The 20826-nt window shown below is 38.5% G+C and overlaps 1 protein-coding gene across 1 annotated transcript; it reads left to right on the forward strand.

The window, feature by feature from the left end:
• Window positions 1-259: 259 nt before the first annotated feature.
• LOC104528195 (focadhesin-like) lies at window positions 260-20604 on the forward strand (the record flags this gene model as incomplete). The annotated part of the gene is made up of 16 exons (XM_010172126.1): window positions 260-407; window positions 2268-2387; window positions 3283-3405; window positions 4178-4255; window positions 4635-4706; window positions 4874-4976; window positions 6499-6579; window positions 7674-7802; window positions 10555-10670; window positions 11902-12162; window positions 12787-12876; window positions 14463-14640; window positions 16085-16182; window positions 17974-18225; window positions 18945-19020; window positions 20531-20604. Coding segments are annotated over 16 exons (1999 nt in total), but the record flags the coding sequence as incomplete, so codon positions are not given.
• Window positions 20605-20826: the final 222 nt, after the last annotated feature.

Genomic DNA, 20826 nt, shown 5'->3' on the forward strand with positions numbered 1-20826 from the left:
AGGATTTATTATTTCAAATGCACATTTTCTTATGCCCTTCTTTCATCCTGTGTCTCCTGAAAAGCATCACCTGTGTGTAAAATAAAAGTCATTTGTAAAATTGACTATGGTTAAGTAATTATCCAGAGGGCTCATTATCAGGCAGGCCCCAAAGGTCTTTTTGCTCAGCAACTCATTTTGGGATGAAAAGAGAGCTCAGAGCAGCCAAAGCATACTTAATCCTTTTTTTTTTTTTTTTTTTTTTGTCTTCTCTTTTAAGCACTGGATGCATTTTGGGAGTAGGACTTGTTCTTTCACTTATGAGTCACAGTAGCCAAACAGACTCACGAGTGCATGTTTCCACTTCATTGCGAAAACTCTGCAAATACCTGGACAGCAGTGAGGACCAAAGCAGATGTGTCCAGGAGGTATGACCTGTTTTATCACAAATTTTAAATCTTCCTTTTACTTTCTTTGTTGCCTCCTTTTAATAACTAGAGACTTTTTACTGGAGCTTTGGAGCTGTAGCATTGCAATGCTTGGTTTCTATTATTTCTTTCACAATATATGGTTTTAGATCTGCTGAAGAAAACAATAATAATAGAATAAACAGTAATGTTGTACAAACATTAAGAAACTGCCTGAAAAGTAACAGGCATCATTCTTTAAAGGGCTTCTTTAGTTCCTTAACCTCAAATTAAGTTGCTGAAAGTTGGGTCCTGAGTAACTGTGGATATGGATCTTGCTTATATGCAGTTGTTTACTGCTCATCTGCTCTACTAGAAAGCAGGCAGCAAGTTCTCTTGGAGAGAACCAAAATGCTAATACTTCCTCCTTCAATACACATTCTGTTTCCTTCTTTGAAAGCTGCTATCACTAGCTAATGTGAGTCTTGCAATTGTGAATGCTGCTCTGGTCTTATTTGCCCTTCTCTTTCTAACTATGATTTCAAGACTTAAACTGAGCTCTGCTAAGTTTGAGCTTGTATTTCTATTTATTTTGACAAGATATGTCCTGTAACTTTTGATGTGGTTCATGTACTTTACCTTGTTGAGGTAAAACTAGAGAATGAAAAGTGGTAGATCTGGAGGTGTTTACAACAGAAAAGGAGAATCGGAATAAGCTGGTGTTTTGCACAAAAAAAACCCCAATCCTGTATCTGATGTATGTAAGCCTGCAGCAGCTGAACAGCTGAGTTGTGTAATCCTCTTGGTTTTTCTAAGGGAGTTAGCAGAGATGGGTAGTAGTATTCTCTTTCCCCTCTTGGTACTGCTCTGAAAGTTCTCTATTAAAGGTCTTACTTTATGGAGTTTATTTTTTTTGGCAGTACATATGTATTGAGGATTAAACTTTTGCAGTTTATGGTTCAGGCACTGAAATGACTTACAGCTATGAAATAATTTATCTCTCCCTAGAGATCTCGAAGTGCTTTACTGAAATAAAAGTAGGCTCAATACTGCAACTTCTGAGATGAAAGACAGCAACTGTTCAACATCATGAGATAGTTTGGCTACACTTTTCAATTAAAATTTCTGTAAGGAATTGTACAGATAATTATGTGAGTAAAATTTGGCCAGAATCGTAAGATTAATACTAATGTATTTGAGATGCGCAAGAGACTCTTTCAAAGCTATAGATGGCTGAGATATAGTCCTATACTTGAGAGACAACTATGATCTGCTGCAGCAAGAGGTACAATCTGAGCATTACTTGCTCCAAGTCAAATTGTCAATCCTGTGCAGTAGGTAGGTGCTCTCTGCTTCCTTTATAACCATGTGTTGTTCTGTTGCTCTGGTACAAAGGTTAAGCTGGCACAGTTGCCTTGTGGAAAGTTCAGACTTCATTTCCTTGCTCTCCACGTCTAAGGCTGAAGAACAGAAAAGCAGTGTCGATTGTGAATCCTACTGCAAGGACATAAGGCTAGTGTCATGCACTGTGTGTGGCAGACAGTTTTACATGCTCCCCGTCTGGCCTTGTGGACCTGCTTGTAGCCCTGATGGGTTGCCAACATGCTGTGTATGCTCACATAAGTAATGATCAGATACAGAAGCACTTATGTGGAAGATCAGGAATTTGACTTACATAAAACCAGAAGTACTCTTAAGCTTTAGGTGTATTTGCTTAATATTAGCATCAGTGAAGAATCTTTCAGAGAGGGAATAAACATCTGAAAGTATAAATTGAAAATGTCATGGCTTTTTTATCATACTGTCACATTGCTTCATGTGCACGTTGCTACGGTGAATTTGATAAGACACTGGTTAACAGAATTTTTTTTTTTTTCCCAGGTACTTGCCTATTCTGTGGCATGTTCCTGTGTCTCTGCTTTCAGTGTTGGAATCATAGAAGCAGCTGAGGCTGAGGAGGCCATGAAGAAACTGCGGACCTTAGTGGAAAATAATCAGCAGGTCATACTTCAGTGTTGCTTTGCTTCAGTTCTGTTTCTTTCTTATTTGTTTAATATTGGATAGTGCTTTACCCGGACCATAACTTCCAAGAAAATGGTATCGATCTACTTTCAGGATTAACTAACATTGAGCATGTTGTATATACCGTTCAATTACCAAGACTACCACTTGATCCACTGATGCATTGTCTACAGTTGCATAGCATTGCATTTATAAAGGAAGGTGGTACTTTTGAGTTCTTCAGGTCTTCAGTCCCTGCATCCTGCCATTTTTTGTCTCTTTTATAACATATTTCTTTAGATTTTTTTGCTTGATAGGTAAATAAATCTACTGTGCTCTTCTGAATTTTTGCTTTCCCTTAAATTCCGGACAGTGCATCTTAACCACAGCCACAGCTTCTTCCAGGTGTCTGTTTCATACCTAAGGTCCTAGGGTTACTGTATAAAAATACCAAAAATAATCTCCATATTTCAGTGTGTGTTCTTTTTTGTTAAATGCTTGCCAGAAAAAAAAAAGGGGGGGGGGGGGCAAGCAACAATTTTGAATTAAAGCCTGCTGTTACACTAATCAACTGTTTAGAATGTTTGTTTGCAAAATAGGAAGTCAAAACAAACTACTTTTGCTACAGTTTTTTACCTCTGTATCAGGTCTACTCTAAAATAAAGGATGAGGGCAATCTGTGTGCCAAAGATTAGTGTTTAACCTCAGAAAATCATATGTCACTTGACATGAGAAAGTACTTGACATAAGAAAGCATCCAGTATGTTAGACAAAGACATTACTTCTAGTAATTGGTAAATAGTAAATATTTAAGTAATGTTTCAATAATAAATATTATAAAAATACAGAATCCTTTGGAAGATCTGTTTTTTAATGTGTCTCTCTCACCTTACAGACCCACGGTTTTGCTTTAGCTCTGGGTGCAATAGTACATGGATTGTCAGCTTCTGGTCATGGGAAAGCCGAAGACCTGAGTGACAGACTAATGCCAGCCTGGATAAAAATCTTGCTTGCAGAGGTAAAGGAGTTTGAATTCATTTCCTGGTTTTGGAGTGGGGCTGAGAAGGTGGGGTGTTTTTAAATGAACAGTAGGGACATAGTTTCTCTTGCTTCTGCAGGAGGGATGCTAGGAAAAGTTAGGACTATCTGAACATGCTGTTTGATTGATATTTAGAAGGAAAAGTGTATCTTTGGGCTGTTTACTAAAGGGAAAAAACCCCTTTTTTCTCTTCTGCTTGGGTAATTTATGAGACAAATAAATAAATGAAATCTTAATTTGGACATCTTTACTAATTTGGAGCAATATCCAAGGATGAAATCTGGTTTATTAAATGAAGGTGCCTTGTGAAATTAGGTACTACTTAATCAAAATTAGAGTAACAGAGTGGTCATTATAGTGCCTCAGTTGTTATACTAATTTTAACTTATCTCATTGTAACTAAAATTGCATGTTTTAAATCAAACTCCGAACTTGTATCAAGTGTTTCAGAGTTTAATTGCACTGGCATATTTTGTGGAATAAAACTGCTACAAGAAAGTGATTTGTCAGGGAGAAATGCATGGTGATTTTGGACTGGGGGAGGGGGGAGCTCCATATAATGCCTTAATTTGCCCAGAGAGGGGTGAATAATTATCCAGTGTGCTGGAGTCTGACCTGTAAAAGGTTGTTGGGATGAGAGGTGTACAAGTGATAGCAGTCATGATTTTTAAGTTGGAAGAAATGAGTATTTTGTCCCACAGTAGTGTTGTTTGATCTGTATTGACTCACTGATCCTGAATGACACTTCCAGGGTTCTCCAACAATGCAGCGTCTGGCTGCTGTCAGTGGGCTGGTGGCATTGGTGGGCTCTGAAGGAGGCATGATACAGGTGAGAACATGCAAGCAGAGAGCACCTTTATCTCTTCTAGAAATTTGTCTAGAAAGCAAGATGGAATTACATCCTCTGCATCCTTACAGCAGTGGTTATATACCAGATCATCCCATTTATGCAATAGTGAGTCATGTTGGGTATGAACCAAGCAGGACAGAATTACAGTATGTAGAATGGGATCTGTTCCCATTTTCTGGTCATGTGGCCCACGTGCAGTGCCATTGAGGAAGAGTTTACAGCCATGTAGGCTTTCTCCTTTTCTCAACCACTCTCCCACAAAAAGGCATGTGTGCACATGTAATTTCTGCACCTATTCTCTGTTTTATTGTTTCTGTTTTTCCTTTATAAAATAATTTTTTTTCTTTTTTTCTGTCAGCTGAAATCTGAGAGCATTCGGTCCTCTCAATTTCAAAGTAAGCTGAATGAAGTAATCAGAACCCTTACACAGGTAAGAAGGTAGCCTCTGTTTCCTACTTTGGATAATGCACTAAGGGACTGTGACACCTTGCACAAACAGGCTAAATTTGTTTGAATAAACTGCATAATGTCTGTGTCTAGCTTGAATGAAGCAATGTAGGGAAATTTGTCTTAACTAGTGGTTTGTTGTCTCAACAGATAATCAGTTTTTCAGGGCAGATTGGCCTTCAGACAAATGCAGCAGGACTTTTGGGGCGTCTTCATATGTCCTGTTTGTCTTCTACCCAGAACAGGGCATCCGGTAACGTGCTTTATTATTTCTGATTAAAGAACATACAGAAGTAGCACCTAGCTAAAAAGGCAGCAAGGGACACATTAGACAACATAGGCTAGACATTGCAGCCCTTGTAAATGACATGACACAACATCCTTTCAATCAGAGACCTCGTTGTTCTTTGTGCCAGACCTAAAGGTTGGAACATGAAGCAGGAATCAGTTTCCTGAACAGGATCCCTCTCATCTGCTTTTACTTGCAGTATCAAAGTAAGGTTCTAAGTTGATCTGGTTAAACTTATATATTGCTTCCGTCTTTATTCTTTTATGGAATAAGTTGTAAAGAAGTTTTACATTGCATGTCACACATATTTGACATCTACGTTATCCACTCCATGCCCTGAGCACTCATCAATCTACTCTTTGTTTTAGCACTTCCCACTCTATGAAAAAAAAAACCACTTAAAAACTGCTCCATAAAAAGAGCAAGATGACTTTTCAAAAGTATTTTTCTGGAAGAGATCTCCTCTGCTTAGCTGAAGTAAAAAACTAGTGGTCTGTGCCCTATCAGTGTAGCAGTTAGCACAGAAACACATATTCTGTCAATACATCGTTACCTTCAGGTGTTGTTTCAATGTACGTAGGTAAAATAAAGGCAGGATTACACCCCTGATAAAATACCAGTAATAGGAGGGAACTGATGAAGTGGAAACTGTTTGCTTCAGGGTGAACCAAGTTGGGAACCAGTAATATGAAGTGTAGATAAACTTCCTCATCATAGAGAAAAGATTCTTGGATTTTACTTCTGTATAATCTTGTCACGCATGCCTGAGGTTAGATAGATATGGAATGTCTCTGTTTTATTAAACTTACTAAGCTTCTGAAGCTCTCCCTTTTAAAGCCTGACTCACAGTGGCTGATACATTTTAAGGAAGTTCTTATCCCTGGCTTTTCAGCTGGTCAGTGGATTTTTTTTCTGACCTGGCACCTCTCACCAACACAAACGTTTAGCTTGCATTAAAGTGGAAAGGCCAGTGAATCACAGAATGGTGGGGGTTGGAAGGGGCCTCTGCAGATCAACCAGTCCAGCCTCCCTGCCGAAGCAGGTTCACCTACAGCAGGCTGCACAGGAAGGCATCCAGGCAGGTTTTGGATATCTCCAGAGATGGAGACTCCACAACCTCTCTGGGCAGCCTGTTCCAGTGCTCTGTCACCCTCACTGTAAAGAAGTTTTTCCTCATGTTTAAGCAGAACCTCCTGTGTTCCAGCTTGTGTCCGTTACCTGTTGCTGGACACCACTGAAAAGAGTCTGACCCCATCCTCTTGGCACCCGCCCTTTAGATATTTGTAAACATTAGTAAGGTCCTAATCAGTCTTCTCCTCTCCAGGCTAAACAGGCTCAGCTCTCTCAGTCTTTCCTCATAAGAAAGATGCTCCAGCCCCTTAATCATCTTAGTCTTCCGCTGTGGTCTAAACGCTTTGAGTCACCCACAGGATTATAATTTCTGCTGACATGTTTTAGTATATAAACAGTCTTTTTGTTTTCACAGTTCCTCCAGATTTTTGCTACTTGCCTGAAAACAGCTTTATCAGGGCAGCCATTGACTTTGTCATTGAAAGTGGAAAGAAAGGTAAGAAGGGATCAAACTGTAGTATCCCTCTGGGAAATTTGTTATGACTGTAAAAGGTGACCCTAATAACCCACTTTTATTTGCTAAGAGAACTTTTCTAAATACTAATTCAAACTTCACTAGTGTGGGATATTTCATCTCTAAACAAAAAAAATTGAGTAACACTTGAAAAGATAAAGTAGATTGTGTAGTTAGGGCTTTAGTTTTTTCCACTAAATTTTTATGACTTTTTAAACCCTTTCCCTTTCCCCTTCCCTCTGTGTCTGTGAGATGATATATCTGCCCTCTGGGAATGAATGTCAAATCAATTTAAGGGTTAGCAGGTATCCTCATGAATACTCCCATCATCAGGCAAACTTTATGCTGCCCCTTATTTCAGTGATCCTAGGCTAAGATTCTCTGTAACAGAGTAGTATTCAAAGGGGTTACTGCTGTGTGTGATAAATGCAAAAGAACCTGAAGAAAGTATGCTCTGATGTGAGGAGGACTAGTAGGAGAGAGGTGTCTTGGAGTACAGTCTTAAGGGAGATAAAGCAAGGGATATTATTCCTGTGTGGAGCTAAGTGAGCTCACTGATGTCCTATGCAGCAGGCTTTAATTTCAGTGGAGGTAAAAATTGCCCGTGCCTTGCCTCCAGGAGGACCCCCACCGAGTTAACTCTCTGTGTTTAAGTAACACAGTAAGTAGCAAAGGTTAGCACCTGACTGAGTTTTTGTGGCCTGCATTTAACAGCATGGGGATGGAGAGCAGTGTTGGAAAACTCTGCTGTCTTCCTTCTAACAAATGCAAAAATACTGCCCTACTAAATGATTAATATATGTATTTAACTCATAAATTGGTTCAAAGAGAAAGAAACAGAAAGTTTATGTTTATCACTAAAAAAAAGCCTTTTTTGACAGGGTATTAAATACAACTGTTGATTACAAACAAGAGATAGCTAATTCTCAGGTACAAAAAGAAATAACAGTAATTTTATAATGCATTTTAATTCTTTGCTACAGATGGGTCTTCAGTGCAGCATTCACACTTAATTTCCTGAGCTGTTTAGTCAAATGTGTGTGTATAAAATTCAGACTCTGAATCTTCCATTGTAGGCCCCGAATCTGTCCCACCTGAGCTGGTGAGAGTAGCACTGGCACCCATTGCATTGATTGGAGAAAACCATCAATATCCACCTGTAAACTGGGCATCCATTCTTTCTCCTTTGATGAGGCTAAACTTTGGTAAGATTAAAAGTTCTCTGTTACGTCTTTTGTACTTGTCACAAGACTTCTTTACTACACAGCTTTCGCAAACTTTAGAGCCCACTTCAGGGCTTTAAGTTATTGCAGGGGTTGAAGTGTTCACTGTTGTTTCAAGACCAACCTTTTAATGTTTGCAAGCATATATTTGTGATGACCATGTGAACAGAGTTTGTTTTAACTCAAGAAAAGACTAGAGAAAATCAGAGCTGAGAAGTTTGGAGCAGTATTGGAAGTTCCCTAAAACAGTGGTGAAATTGCACTGAATTTTTCGTCTGAACTATTTACAGTAAGAACTATTTACATCATGAAACTCAACTAATTGTATCCTGTTTTCAGTACTAAGTGCTGGTTCAGTGCCTGTGTCAGTGGCTGCAGGCAGCTTTATCACAACTTTGAACTATTCTGTAGTTCATCTGGCTATCACTAGTCTGAAATACACTTTCTACTAAATTACACTGGGTGACAGAGATAAGTATATCCCTTTATCTATCATGATCCTGATTTTGTCAGTGCTTCTAAGAGCATTTTTTTCTTCATGCTGGAGAGTAGCTTTGAACCTGAAGTATTGTGTTGGACACCTTGTATATTTTTTTTACTCAGCATATCTGTCAGTGCCTGTTTTGGTTGATATAAGCATGTGAGTTTCAAACTAATTTCCATAAAAAAACAAACTACTGTGAAGTTCCATATTCCCTTTTTTGATTCCACTGAATTTTGTTTCTCCTGATTTATGTAACTGCTACTACTGGCCTTGCAGATTCTTTTACAACAGGCTTGGGCAACTGCTGTTGTCTTTAAACTGTTGTGCCATAGACCCCAGAATATGGAAAGTTCTTACCTCTTTCTGGTGTTTGTTTTACTTAATGAGTGCTTGTATAAGCACTAGAAATCATTGAACTGTCCTGTGAGGAACAGCTGCTTGTTAGATACAGAAAGATATGGCTACAACTGCAACTTCTATTTTACTTGGTATTTTTGCAATTGATTGTAGTCTTTTGTAAGAATAAGTGAAAGAATTTCCTATACTGAGCTGTGCAGTCTGTGCTGATGCAAATTTGTGTGCAACCTTATGAATAGCTGAAACTTCTTAAGTATATGGGGGATTTTTTTATTCCTATTTTTCACTTGAGAGTCTTACTTTTGTAAATTGGGGGAATTCCAGAGGAAACAGTACATTGATTTTGTCGCTGTTTTTATTGACCTCAGACAGCATCATAGTCTACATTTTTATACTTTCTCTTGACTGTCCCTCTGTAGTGTTGTGAAAGTGGCACACCCTTCTCTAGATTGTGAATACATGCAAAAATAGGTCTTAGTGTGTGCTAATGAGCAATATTCATGTTATGCTAGAAAGTATAATGCAGAACAGTTGTCTTACGACCTAACAGTCCACCTAGAAATGTGGTACTCTATCACACTTTTTCTGGAACAGCAATATCATGAATATTTTTATGAAAATTAGACTATATGCTCAATTCTCTCAGATTTTGTATATCATTGTTATTAATGTCTGAGAATTCATGACTTTTTATGAATGCTAAATGTTTCACAGATTCTACTGTGAAGATTTGCTCATCTGTAAACATATTGAAGACAATAGATTGCTTTCCCATCTTACAAGGTTTATTGCAGTTGTTGCTGAGCAGCAACCATATAATGTGATTTGAAGTAGTACCTGTTTGTTATTTAGTAGTGTTCTGAAGTGAACAGTCATAGACAAATCATAATCTGCATCTTAGCAGTCCAAGCTAGTGAGAGAGAATTTTTTAATTGGTTACCAAAGTACCTTGTTACAATTTCACCCTTTCTGAGTTCTGCAAATGCCTTAACTTCTCATGTAAGATATCTTATTTTGAAGAGCCTAGTACTAGCCTCTTAAATCTTTTCTTTGTTTGTGTACTATTGTTAGTGAACTTTATAAAAGTCATGTTATATAGATTGCCACTTTCATTACTGAAGGAATATTTTAACTTGGCAAAGCACCTTTTTTAAGTTTTATTCTGACATTTAACAGTATTGTATCTTCTGTCTAATGGGTCAAATGCAGTATAAGACTTAAATTGTTTGTCCTTATGTTGCTGTAGTAGTATAGTACAAACTATATGGAAGCCATGTCATTGCTCAAAGTACCTCTTCAACACATTTGTGACTAGTTATTCTATTAAGAAAACTGGCTGTACCAGTCATTAAGGGGACTTTTAAAGACACCAATAAGGATTCCATAACCATCATAACCTCTATGCACAGTAAGGTGTTAACCTGGAGAATGCTGCAGTGAAGCACTCACAGCAGTAACAGTGACTAACCTCTGTTTGGTGCCTTATTATATGAACTTGGGGAACATGGGAGAGTAGAAATGTGAACAAATGCTAATTACTTCCGCGTTCAGCAAAGGAATATTGACTCATTTCTACTTCTGTAGATTAAATCTTCTCTTCATTTGTCAAGGAATTTTTTAATTCTTAATTTTCTTACCATTCCTGTATTTTTATTCTTGAGTGAATTGAAATGAACTTGGACAAATCCTGAGATTTCTTGCTGAAAGTGCATGAATAAAAAGAGGAGACCTCTAACATGTATGTGTTAAAAGCTTTAAGCAGCATCTCCAGAAAAACAAATTTTAATTTAGTGGTCTAATAGAGCAGTAACTCTCTTTTATTTTATGAGTTGAAAACAAATTTAAAGTGAAAATAATTTCTTCATAACTTCTGTTTGTTTTCTTCTGCTTTAGGTGATGAAGTAAAACATCTCTGCCTTCAGCTGGCTGTGACACAGGCCCAGTCATCTCAAAATGCAGCAATGCTTTTAGGGATGTGGGTGGCACCTCCCCTTATCTACAGTCTCAGTGTATGTATGTCAGAAAGTTTGTGGAACCTCAGCACCTCTTTCCTATAAGATTCCTCAGTGGTGATGTTTAGGGTGTCTCACCGGAAAAGGATTACTGAGTTCAGAATTCTGCAGAAACATTGTTTAGCAGATATTTATAATGAGAGAAAGGCTCTTCTGGGGGTCTTAAAATTCAAAGCAGACTTAAGATCTGATACATTGGTTTTATTTAGATTGCTTAAGACCTTTTTCCTCTCTCTCATTTCATGCTATAGTTCTGATAATGTAGAGATGTAAGAAGACGGGGCACGTAGAGAGAAAAAATATCTTTTATTATACCTGTTGATATTCATAGAAAAAAGTCCAACCTATCTGTCCAAAAGCTTGCCTTCTTCCAGCAATGTCTCTTGATCTAGTGAAATGTGTTATTTCTTGACAATCTTGCCTTTATTCTGTAGATAGTCAATAGACTAACCTACAGTATAATCAAGTTTGGGCTTATCCTCCACTACAGTGAAGTTTTTCTTATGGAGGTACAATGTGGACTCCTTGATACAGTATGTAAAACTCCCTGAATCCCACAGTGCACTTGACTATGGAGTTCTCTCAGTTTGTACAAGTTGAGGAGCAGGCTCATGACAGTTCTGAGGAAATCCAGTTCTGCAAGGGGTATTTTTGTCTTGTAATTTTTAATTTGTTAGTCTTCACAGATATACAAACATTTGGTGGCAGTTTTAAGATATGTAGTTAGTAAGGTACCAAAAAAATAAAGATTTTATTTCTGAGCACCAGTTTCTCACTGCAGTGGGGATTTGAGGTCACAAAAGGAGCTCAGCCACAGACTGTGTAAGCTTTGAATTCATTCAAGGTAATTGTTCTTTCATCCTCACTAGCTAGCAATATTAATGGTGCTAGGAGTACCATACTTCTGTCCTTGGCTGTCTAGTTAGTCTGTATGCTTTACATAGGAATGCAGTGAGCAGCCTGTGGCGAAATCACAATTGTTCTGACAGTACAGAGACATGCTATCCTAGGGTTCATTGAAAGACAGTTCCTCAGTTTTTAAGAAAAACAGAATGTTGACATGTTTGAACTCTTTTTAATTCAAGCACTTCATCAAAAAAGAGTGGAAGAGTTGAGAAGTATTTATGATTTTGAGTGCTTTTTCAGGTGATGTTTGAGCCACTTTTTTATACTTGAAGGTCAGTGAAGACCTAGAATATGAAACTAAGCAAAGGCTTTTGCTTTTCAGATGAAAAACCAGAAATACCTTTTCATGTCCCTGCCCCTGTGGATGAAACATGTTGCAGAAGACAAACTACAGTCTTTTACAGAAGTGTTTCTGATACAACAATTTGAAGTGAAGAACCGCACAAAAAACCCAGAAATTTGCCAGTGTGTTTTACAGGGGCTCACACAGGCAATGAAACTTCCAAACCGTGCCCAGTACTGCTGGAGCTTTCTGTGCCAGGCTGTGGAGAAAATATTTGAGCTTCTACCAAATCAGGTTCAGGTAAGGAATTAGTATGAAGTGTATGAACATTGTAACTGCATATTTTTACTGATAGTAAGTCCTATCTTTTAGTATTGACACATCAGATTTGAAACATGAAGTAGATGTAAAATATTTAGCGATAGTAGTTAAGATGCCTGCATAATTTAAATTTAGGTTACTTTCAGATATTTTTTAGAATAGGACTAAGTTGTCAAACCAATTTAATGTACACTTTTCCCTCATAAATGATTTGGTAATGGGAAAATACAGTATTAGTACTGTAATAAATGTTATTAAAACAGAATCAGAGAACAATCAGAAGATTTTTTTTTTCTCCCCACAGAGGATTCGGCTTCACACAGTGATTTAAAGAAACTAGCTACAGAAAATATCTCCAAGGAAGGGCACTTTTCCATTAAAAATAAACTCTGAAAGTTTTCAGATACCATTATTCCATAATAATTAAGTACATTGAAGTTCCCAGCAAATACAGAATTTCTAAAATAGAATAAATAAAATGAGGTTAGAGTCAAGAATAAATATTCATCATGATTGTTAACAAAGCTCCTGGACCCACCAATTTTAGTGATGAAGAAACCTGGCACGATATGTCTAAACATGCATTTACTTTTCTGTTTTCAGAGAGGCGAACTGAAGATGTACATCGATGTAGCAAAATGTATCTCAGAAATGTCTGATGCAGAGATTGATCACATTGTCCACATCTCTAAGGTAATGATCCTAAGCTAATGATCCTGGTTACCTGTCCTGCAAGGACAGAGTGAGAGAGTTGGGGCTGTTCAGCCTGGAGAAGAGAAGGCTCTGGGGAGATCTTATAGCGGCCTTCCAGTACCTGAAGGGGCCTACAAGAAAGCTGGGGAGGGACTCTTGACAAGGGCAGGTAGTGATAGAATGAGGGGAAATGGCTTTAAACTGGAAGAGGGCAGGTTTAGATCAGATATTAGGAAGAAATTCTTTGGTGTGAGGGTGGTCAGACACTGGCACAGGTTGCCCAAGGAAGTTGTGGATGCCCCCTCCCTGGAAGTGTTTAAGGCCAGGCTGGATGAGGCTTTGAGCAACCTGGTCTAGTGGAAGGTGTCCCTGCTGATGGCAGGGGGGTTGGAACTGGATGATCTTTAAGGTCCCTTCCAACCCAAACCATTATATCATGTTTTACTCCTGGTCTTTTATCCCCAAATCATGGGAAACAAGCATGCCTTGCCATCTTCCTTGTTACCAGGGTGTAACAAAAGCTCATTGGGAGCTTTGATCGTTTTATCTGCCCTGCAAGTAAGAGTGTTCTGGCTCTAATTTGCAGGCAGCAGAGAGAAGAAAAAGTGACAAGAGCCTATATCCATAACTTTCTCAAGGCAACTGAAATGCTACTGATTTCACTTGGGAGCTTTGAACTGGAGAGTCTAAGTAACCTGGTCAAGTTCAGGCAGGGCTCTTAGTAGACCAGGAATAGTGTTAGATCTTCTGAAGCCCAGACCAATGAAGCAAGCAGCAGACTGTAGTCCTCTTTGGTTAACATAACCACCTACTTGAAATAGACTTTAAATACATCTTGGTGACCAGCTGTGCTTGAACTGGTGGATCCTTGCTTCTGTTAAAAATGTGAAATACTTGACTGAACAACCATTTGTTTATGACTCAATGTGCTATATTTGCATTCACACTCAAAATATTTCCTGGTGAACAAGATGGCTAAGGATAACAATAGAATAGAGTAGAAAAACTTTCAGCTTCTAGCTCACCAGTGGAATCAATTAGCAGCAGAATTCATAGCAGTAAAAAGGCTTAGGAGATTACCTGTGTGGAAGGACTTAATGGTTTCAGATCAGGTTGTCAGAAACAAAGATCCATGACATAAAACCATGTTTACTGGCAGATTCACTAGAGAATCAAGCATTTAAATAAATTAGGGAAGCTGAACTGTCATTCCATTATATCTTTGAGTTCTTATTTCCACACTGGAAAACACCATTTAAGAAAACCCTTTTTGTCATTGCAGTCAATCTGACTTGCAAGAAGACTTCAGTCTCTAGAACTGTCAAACTGGCTCATTTCAATTTAAAAGGGAGTGTAAAATTTAAAGTAATATGAAAACAGTCAAACTGTACTGAGTTGTACTTTGCTGGAGTATTAAAAAGCGTGTATAGTCTTCTGTTTCATAATTTCTCTTGAAGAAAAATGAGGCTGCTAGATAATAAAATAATTTCTCCCATTTTCATTTTTAAAAAGAGGAATGTAGCATCTACTATTCCCACAAGAAAGGCAGCATTTCATTTAACATGTTTTTTTGATTGCATTTGCAGAACAATATAGAGAAGACCACATTCACGAAAGTGTATTTAATTTCTCAAGGCAGGCTGCCTCTAATGAACTTGAGTGCTGTGATTGATACTGTGGCAGGATATCACCAGAGAGAAAATATTTTATGGATGCTCTTGCATGGTTTCTATCATGCTCGTGTTGTCAGCCATGAAAATACAGGTAAGGTCAGGCTTAAAGAAGAATCAATGACAAAATCAAAAATATGTCTGTGGATCTACACTGATTATTTTGAAATAGTTTTAAGATGGTTTAATCCAAGTGGTTCCAAATTTCTCCATATTAGACACTACTCAATCTTCAGAATTTTTCTGCTCTTCAAATACTTGTATCAAACATGGCTTTTATTTTTTTCTGCATTTCTTTATGTTTCTGTGGATCAGCTGCAAGTCATTTATCTCAGCCAGGTGGTTTTCAGACCTGAGTTTTTACTAGATCAGTGTCTCCTAGTGTATTTAGACTTCCAGTGTAAGGTAGTGTTAGAAATGTACATAGCATCTCAGAGAGCAGTAATATTGCAACTCTGCTAACCTTCAGATCTAATACGTGACTTACTGGTGCATGACACAGTAGGTAGAGGGATGTTTCTGTGAGACAGGTTGAACCAAGGAGGTAGCTTTCTTTTCTGAACTTCTGGCACTGAGTTAACACAGGAAACAAATTGCCTTTCTGCCTCTTCATAACCATACCAGATGGGTTAATGAGTTGGGCTCACTCAGCTAAGGTTTTGATAAAGCACTGTAGCTGATGCAAGAGAAGTAGCAGAATCACACAGGAAGATAAAGGAGGAAGAAACAAGAACAGAGGGAAGGCAAGAATGGGATCTCCTCATTTTTGTGGCAGAAGGATCTTTGGCTTCTTGTGTTCATAGAACAACTTCAAAACATTATATTGATAGATGTCTTAGCTGCCAGCTGTGGTTGAAGAAATTCAAACAGCAGTGAGTTTTGAATGAATGAAGTGAGGCTTCTTTGGGTAAAAAAGGAGGCAACATGAAAGAGAGCACATGTAAAGAGTACAAGGAAGTGGTAGCATATGAAGTGACATGGTCTTGAAGACAAAGATGGCTATTAGTTTGTAGGAGGTAGAATAGATTTTGGACAGCAGAATCTGATCAATGAAATATGTCTGTCCTTGGGTTGAGGGCTCATTTTATCTACTTTCCTTGACTGTATTTTAGTGATCCTCTGTACACTGTAGGAGGAGTTTTGCAGCACTCCTCACATTCTTGCCCAATGTACAGTGACATCAGTGCTAGACTGAAATACTGGGGCAAAAACTTCAGGGAGGATTCTGTAGTGGTCATATATGCAGATTGAGTTAGTGGGACCTGCAGGCTGCCATTATGTGAAATAATTCTCAGCATTCCTTTTTTTGTGTATTCAGTTTGTTGCCTCCATTATAAGCAAAGTCTTTGTACTGTTTTAAGTGCCCGTATGCCTTTTGTCAGTGGCAACCATGAATCAAATGTGATAGTGGTATTGGTGATCGTTGTACTTCCACAGTGAGTGCTTTATTGCTATAATGATTCCCTATGCTTGCTCTTTAATGAAAAATGATGCATTCTAGTGTTTTATATGAGTCGATGTTCTTGTTCCTCTTCTAGGAGTGATGAAAAGAATGAACTGGCTGCTAGACCTGATGGGCTACATCAGAAATTCAGCATACAGGTCAACACCCTTAGAAAATGTTGATCTTAAAGAGGTATGTGCTGTGAAAATAATTTGCAGGTTTCAGGAAAAAAGGTTTTGATGTATTTCAAATTGTTCCTCAGCAATAAGTATAATTCCTCATTCTTTTATATTTTTTATAATATTGTCATCTTACGTCCATAGATAAATTCTTCTAAATTTTTGTGAATGCATGTGTATTTTAAACTCTTACTTTAAAATAACCATATATCATGGTTTAACCCCAGCCAAGAACTGAGCACCACACAGCTGCTCGCTCACTTCCCCCCACCCCCAGTGGGATGGGGAGGAAAATCAGGAGGGTGTAGAGAGGTGGGAGTTGGTCTCTTCTCCCAGGTAACAAGCAGTAGAATGAGAGGAAATGGCCTCAAGTTGCACTAGGGAAGGTTTAGATTGGATATTAGGAAAAACTTCTTCACTGAAAGCATAGTCAAACCATTGGAACAGGCTGCCCAGGGAGGTGGTGGAGTCACCTTCCCTGGTGGTATTTAAAAGATGGGTAGACAAGGTGCTTAGGGACATGGTTTAGAGGTAGAATTGGTAGTGTTAGGTTTATGGTTGGACTCAGTGATCTTAAAGGTCTTTTCCAACCACTATGATTCTGTGATAAAAGTAAAATTGTGGGTTGAGATAAAGACAATCTAATAGGACAGAAAAGGAAGAGAATAATAATAACAGAATATACAAAACAAGTGATGTACACCACCCACTGACTGATGCCCAGCTAGTTCCTGAGCTGCCCTTCCCCCCAGCCAACTCCTTCCCATATACTGAGCAGATGTCATATGGTATGGAATATCCCTTTAGCCAGTTTGGGTCAGCTGTCCTGTCTGTGCTCCCTGTCAGCATCTTATACACCTTCTGGCCTGGCAGAGCATGGGAAGCTGAAAAGTCCTTGACTTACTATAAGCATTACTTAGCAACAACTAAAATTTCAGTGTGTTATCAACATTCTTCTCGTACTAAATCCAGAATCACAGAACGTTTAGAGATTGGAAGGGACCTCAAAAGATCATCTAGTCCAATCCCCCTGCCAGAGCAGGAACCTAAATGAGATCACACAGGAAGGCGTCCAGGCGAAATGCAGCACTATACCAGCTGCTAGGCAGAAAATTAACTCTGTGCTGGCTGAAACCAGGACACCAGGACATTTAAATTATGATAGAAGCTAAAGGCAACTAAAAGAAGTAACTCCTTCGAATTTCCTACTGTATTTAGAACCATTAAAGGAAAAATTTGAATTCACCAGTAGAACTGTCTAAGCAGGTCAAAACTGTGCAGCTGCCATTTCTAAGAGGGCTTGGACAATTTTAGGGAACTAATATTTCTCATTGTTACATCAGTTCAGCTGTTTAAGTCTTCTGGCTGTGGACATACAATAAGCTGCTGCTTAGATCAGAAAGGCATTCGTTACATTGCTGTAATATTTCCCAACCGTTTGTAGCACTACAAGTGTGACCATATCTAATTTCCCTCAACAGTCAGCTTGCTGTAAAGAAGTTATTTCCCCATTTTAAATAAAACGTGGATCAGCCTTAACCTAAAGGATTATTTTAGAAGAGCTTGGGTTTGCTTTTCATTCTGTAGGCGTTTTCGTTTGATCTGGAATTTAGAAAAAGGCTTATGCTGCTTCAAAGCGTAAGAGAACATTAAGAACTTTTTAATTCTTGCATTTTGAATGTTAGCTGAATTTTCAGATTATTGTTTTGAAGAGCAAGCCACCATCTGGACTTTTGTTTTGGGTTTTTTTCCCCTTCTGTGTTATTCATTTAATAAAGTGTATTTTTGCCTTTTTCCTGTTTAGTGCATAGATTTCCTCCTGTGGCTGTTTGCGGCTTCTGTGGTGGCCTGGGCTGACCATGGTGCACCATTACTGCTTGGTCTCAGTGCTAACTGGCCACTGTGGAAGCACCAAACGATACTACTGGAATTATCTGCGGATCACATTGGCAAGCACCCCACTGACAAGCTTGCTGTGCAAGAGACTCTCACTCTCCTTCCAAGCAGCATTTCCCTTTTGCTGGCTAAAGAGCCTTGGAAAGAACAGACACAGAAGGTAAAATTGCATGTAGTGGTAAGCATTTTCCAAGAGCCAGAAAGCACCCCATTTTTAGTAGTCAGCTCAAGTCTTAGGTGGAGCAGTTATTTCCTCTATATCTATTGCATCTGACTCATGATCTTGTTTTTCCTTACTTGCAATCAGATATGAATTGTCTCAGAAGACTGAATGTAGTTTCCCAAGTAAAATGTGAGAGTTGCAAAGAACAAAAAAATTCCAATGTTGGGGGTCAAACTCTTAAAGAGTGTACAGCTGGGAGTGGAGAGTTGGCAGCTGCTGGTAGCAAGTCACTCTTTTAAACACTGAAAGACAGAATCTCTGCAGTTGGACATCACCACAGTGGCAATTTAGGGCAACTGAAAATCTTCTGTGCAGTTCGTAGTGTGTGTCATTTATTTTCAAGTTGAAAAAAAGTGTGGAAACTATGGAGGGAAACTATTTACTGTGCCTTCTTTGTTATGAAGAATTGTTGCTGAGGTAATGAGAAGGAACAAAAGGAGTTTCAGATCCAGCTGTGGGAGAAAGTGCACTGACAGTGAGATACACTCTAGGGCGTTTGGACAGTTTGGGCAGAAGCTTGACTGGCCACTGCCTCTGATTAGATAACTGTGAGTTTAGCAGCAATCAGATGTTGCCTGTCAAACTGAAAAGAATTTGTGGTGTTCTGATACAGAGTCTCTTCTAATTCAAGTTTTCCTTTATATTTCAATCTTTAGTTTATTGACTGGCTGATCAATATGATGGATAGTCCTAAGGAAGCATTATCAAAATCTTCCATGGACCTGCTGAAAGGTAAGATATTTTTCATTGGGTCCTTATTTTTCCATAACTATCAGTACACATCAAAATCCAGTTATTAAAGGGAGTGAGATGAATCTATATTGTTAGCATATGTAGGAGAGCTATGTTTTGTCTTTAAGGAAACCTTCACAGGTAAGTTAGCATTTCTGTTTGTAACACCATATATTTGCTGTCTCATCTGCTGATGCTTACGGTGTACCACGGAAGGTCCAAAGGACTTGAGGGTACATCTGGTCTTACAAGTGTGTTTCAGGGATAGATCTGTCAATTGTTTTTGAAGTTACCCTTAAAAATAAAATGCAACATACTATTTGGAAACCTTCCAGTAGTAGAATAGAAATCACATAACAATTTATTCAGGTGCAACTGAAGACTGAATTGTGGGGAAGGGACAGGAGACAGTGACAACCCAGTAGAGTGGTCTGAGAAGAAAGAAAAGAGGAATGAGATTGCTGAAAAGATGCTATGAAAAGAAAGATACATTATATTTTGAATTACAGTGATGGCCTGTGGCCCTAGCATGCACCCCATTGCTCACCTAGAGATGTAGGATTGTGAGTACAATCTGTGCAAGTCATTTTAAGAGGACACCACAGATACTCTGAAGTGAAGTCAGTGTGCGTGTGCTTCTTTCCATTAACACAAGGCACCTCTTTTGAATCACTTGATTTGTTGGACCTAAAATGGCATCTTGAAATCCGATTTTAAGTTCTTTGCAGTACTAGGATAATTAGCCTTGTTTTCAGGGTCTGCAATCTTTAGTCACCCTGATAAATTTCAGAATTCCCCTGTTGTGTCTGCTAATCTCCACCAGAAACAATGCTAAGGGTGGTTGAAGGATCTCCTCTATACATCAGAGGATTCTGATACACACTGTATGTTCTCAGTATGCCCTGATTGAGATGAGTCATTATTTTTTGAGCTTTCTATTGTTTTTTTGCTTTTAAGTACTAGAACATGAAAATCCCTCCTGGATGACTAGATTGTGACTGCTTTGGTTACTGGATTTTGCCTAAATACCCTATCCTTTCAAGTTGAATTGAGAAATCAGTGAATTGCATTTCCAATCAGTGAATTGCGCAGAGGACTTAAGGCATTGTACTTTGTGCTTCTGTTCTTCCCAGTGCTTCCTACCTCCCCTCTTGCATCGTTGCTCATTGAATTCAGACTTTCTGCAGTGGTGGTTCATCTGTGTGCTGCTTCAAAGTGATGATCTAATTAGCAGATGATGTGATATGATTTCAGTAGGAAACATGCTGTAAAGCAAATGAAAGGCCTAGTACAGCATCACATTTCAGAGGCATGTAGAGACTAGTGTATCTTGTGAACAGTAGAAGTAGCATCAGAAACTGTCAGGCTAGGAAGTGAAAAAGTAATGAAAAGAGTCAGTAAAAAGAGAACTGAATCTGTACCTGTGTTAGTAAAATGACTAGGTAGAATACTTACACATACTTTCCAGTCTGGACTGCACAAATTTTGTCATTTGTCCTTGTCTTTACAGTTACACTTCTGGCCTTGAGATCTCTTCCAGAGTTCAAGAAGAAAGCAGTGTGGACTAAAGCTTATGGGTGGTAGCTGCATCCTGTTATCTCATCCAGTGAAGAAAAGTGTTCGTACTTGAAAGCATATTACTACTTAGGCATCAAGAAGACCAGTTTCAAAGTGGTTTCCTATAAGAAGGTTTTGGATTTTTTTTTTTTTCCAATCCTTTTACTTCCTCCTAAAAAATATTGTTTTTCACTGATGGAGTGTTGTTCTTTTACAAACTACATAGCATGATTTGAGCTGTGCTGAATC

This window comes from Antrostomus carolinensis, unplaced genomic scaffold (genome assembly GCF_000700745.2).
Source record: "Antrostomus carolinensis isolate BGI_N321 unplaced genomic scaffold, ASM70074v2 scaffold13107, whole genome shotgun sequence".
Lineage (NCBI taxonomy): Eukaryota > Metazoa > Chordata > Aves > Caprimulgiformes > Caprimulgidae > Antrostomus > Antrostomus carolinensis.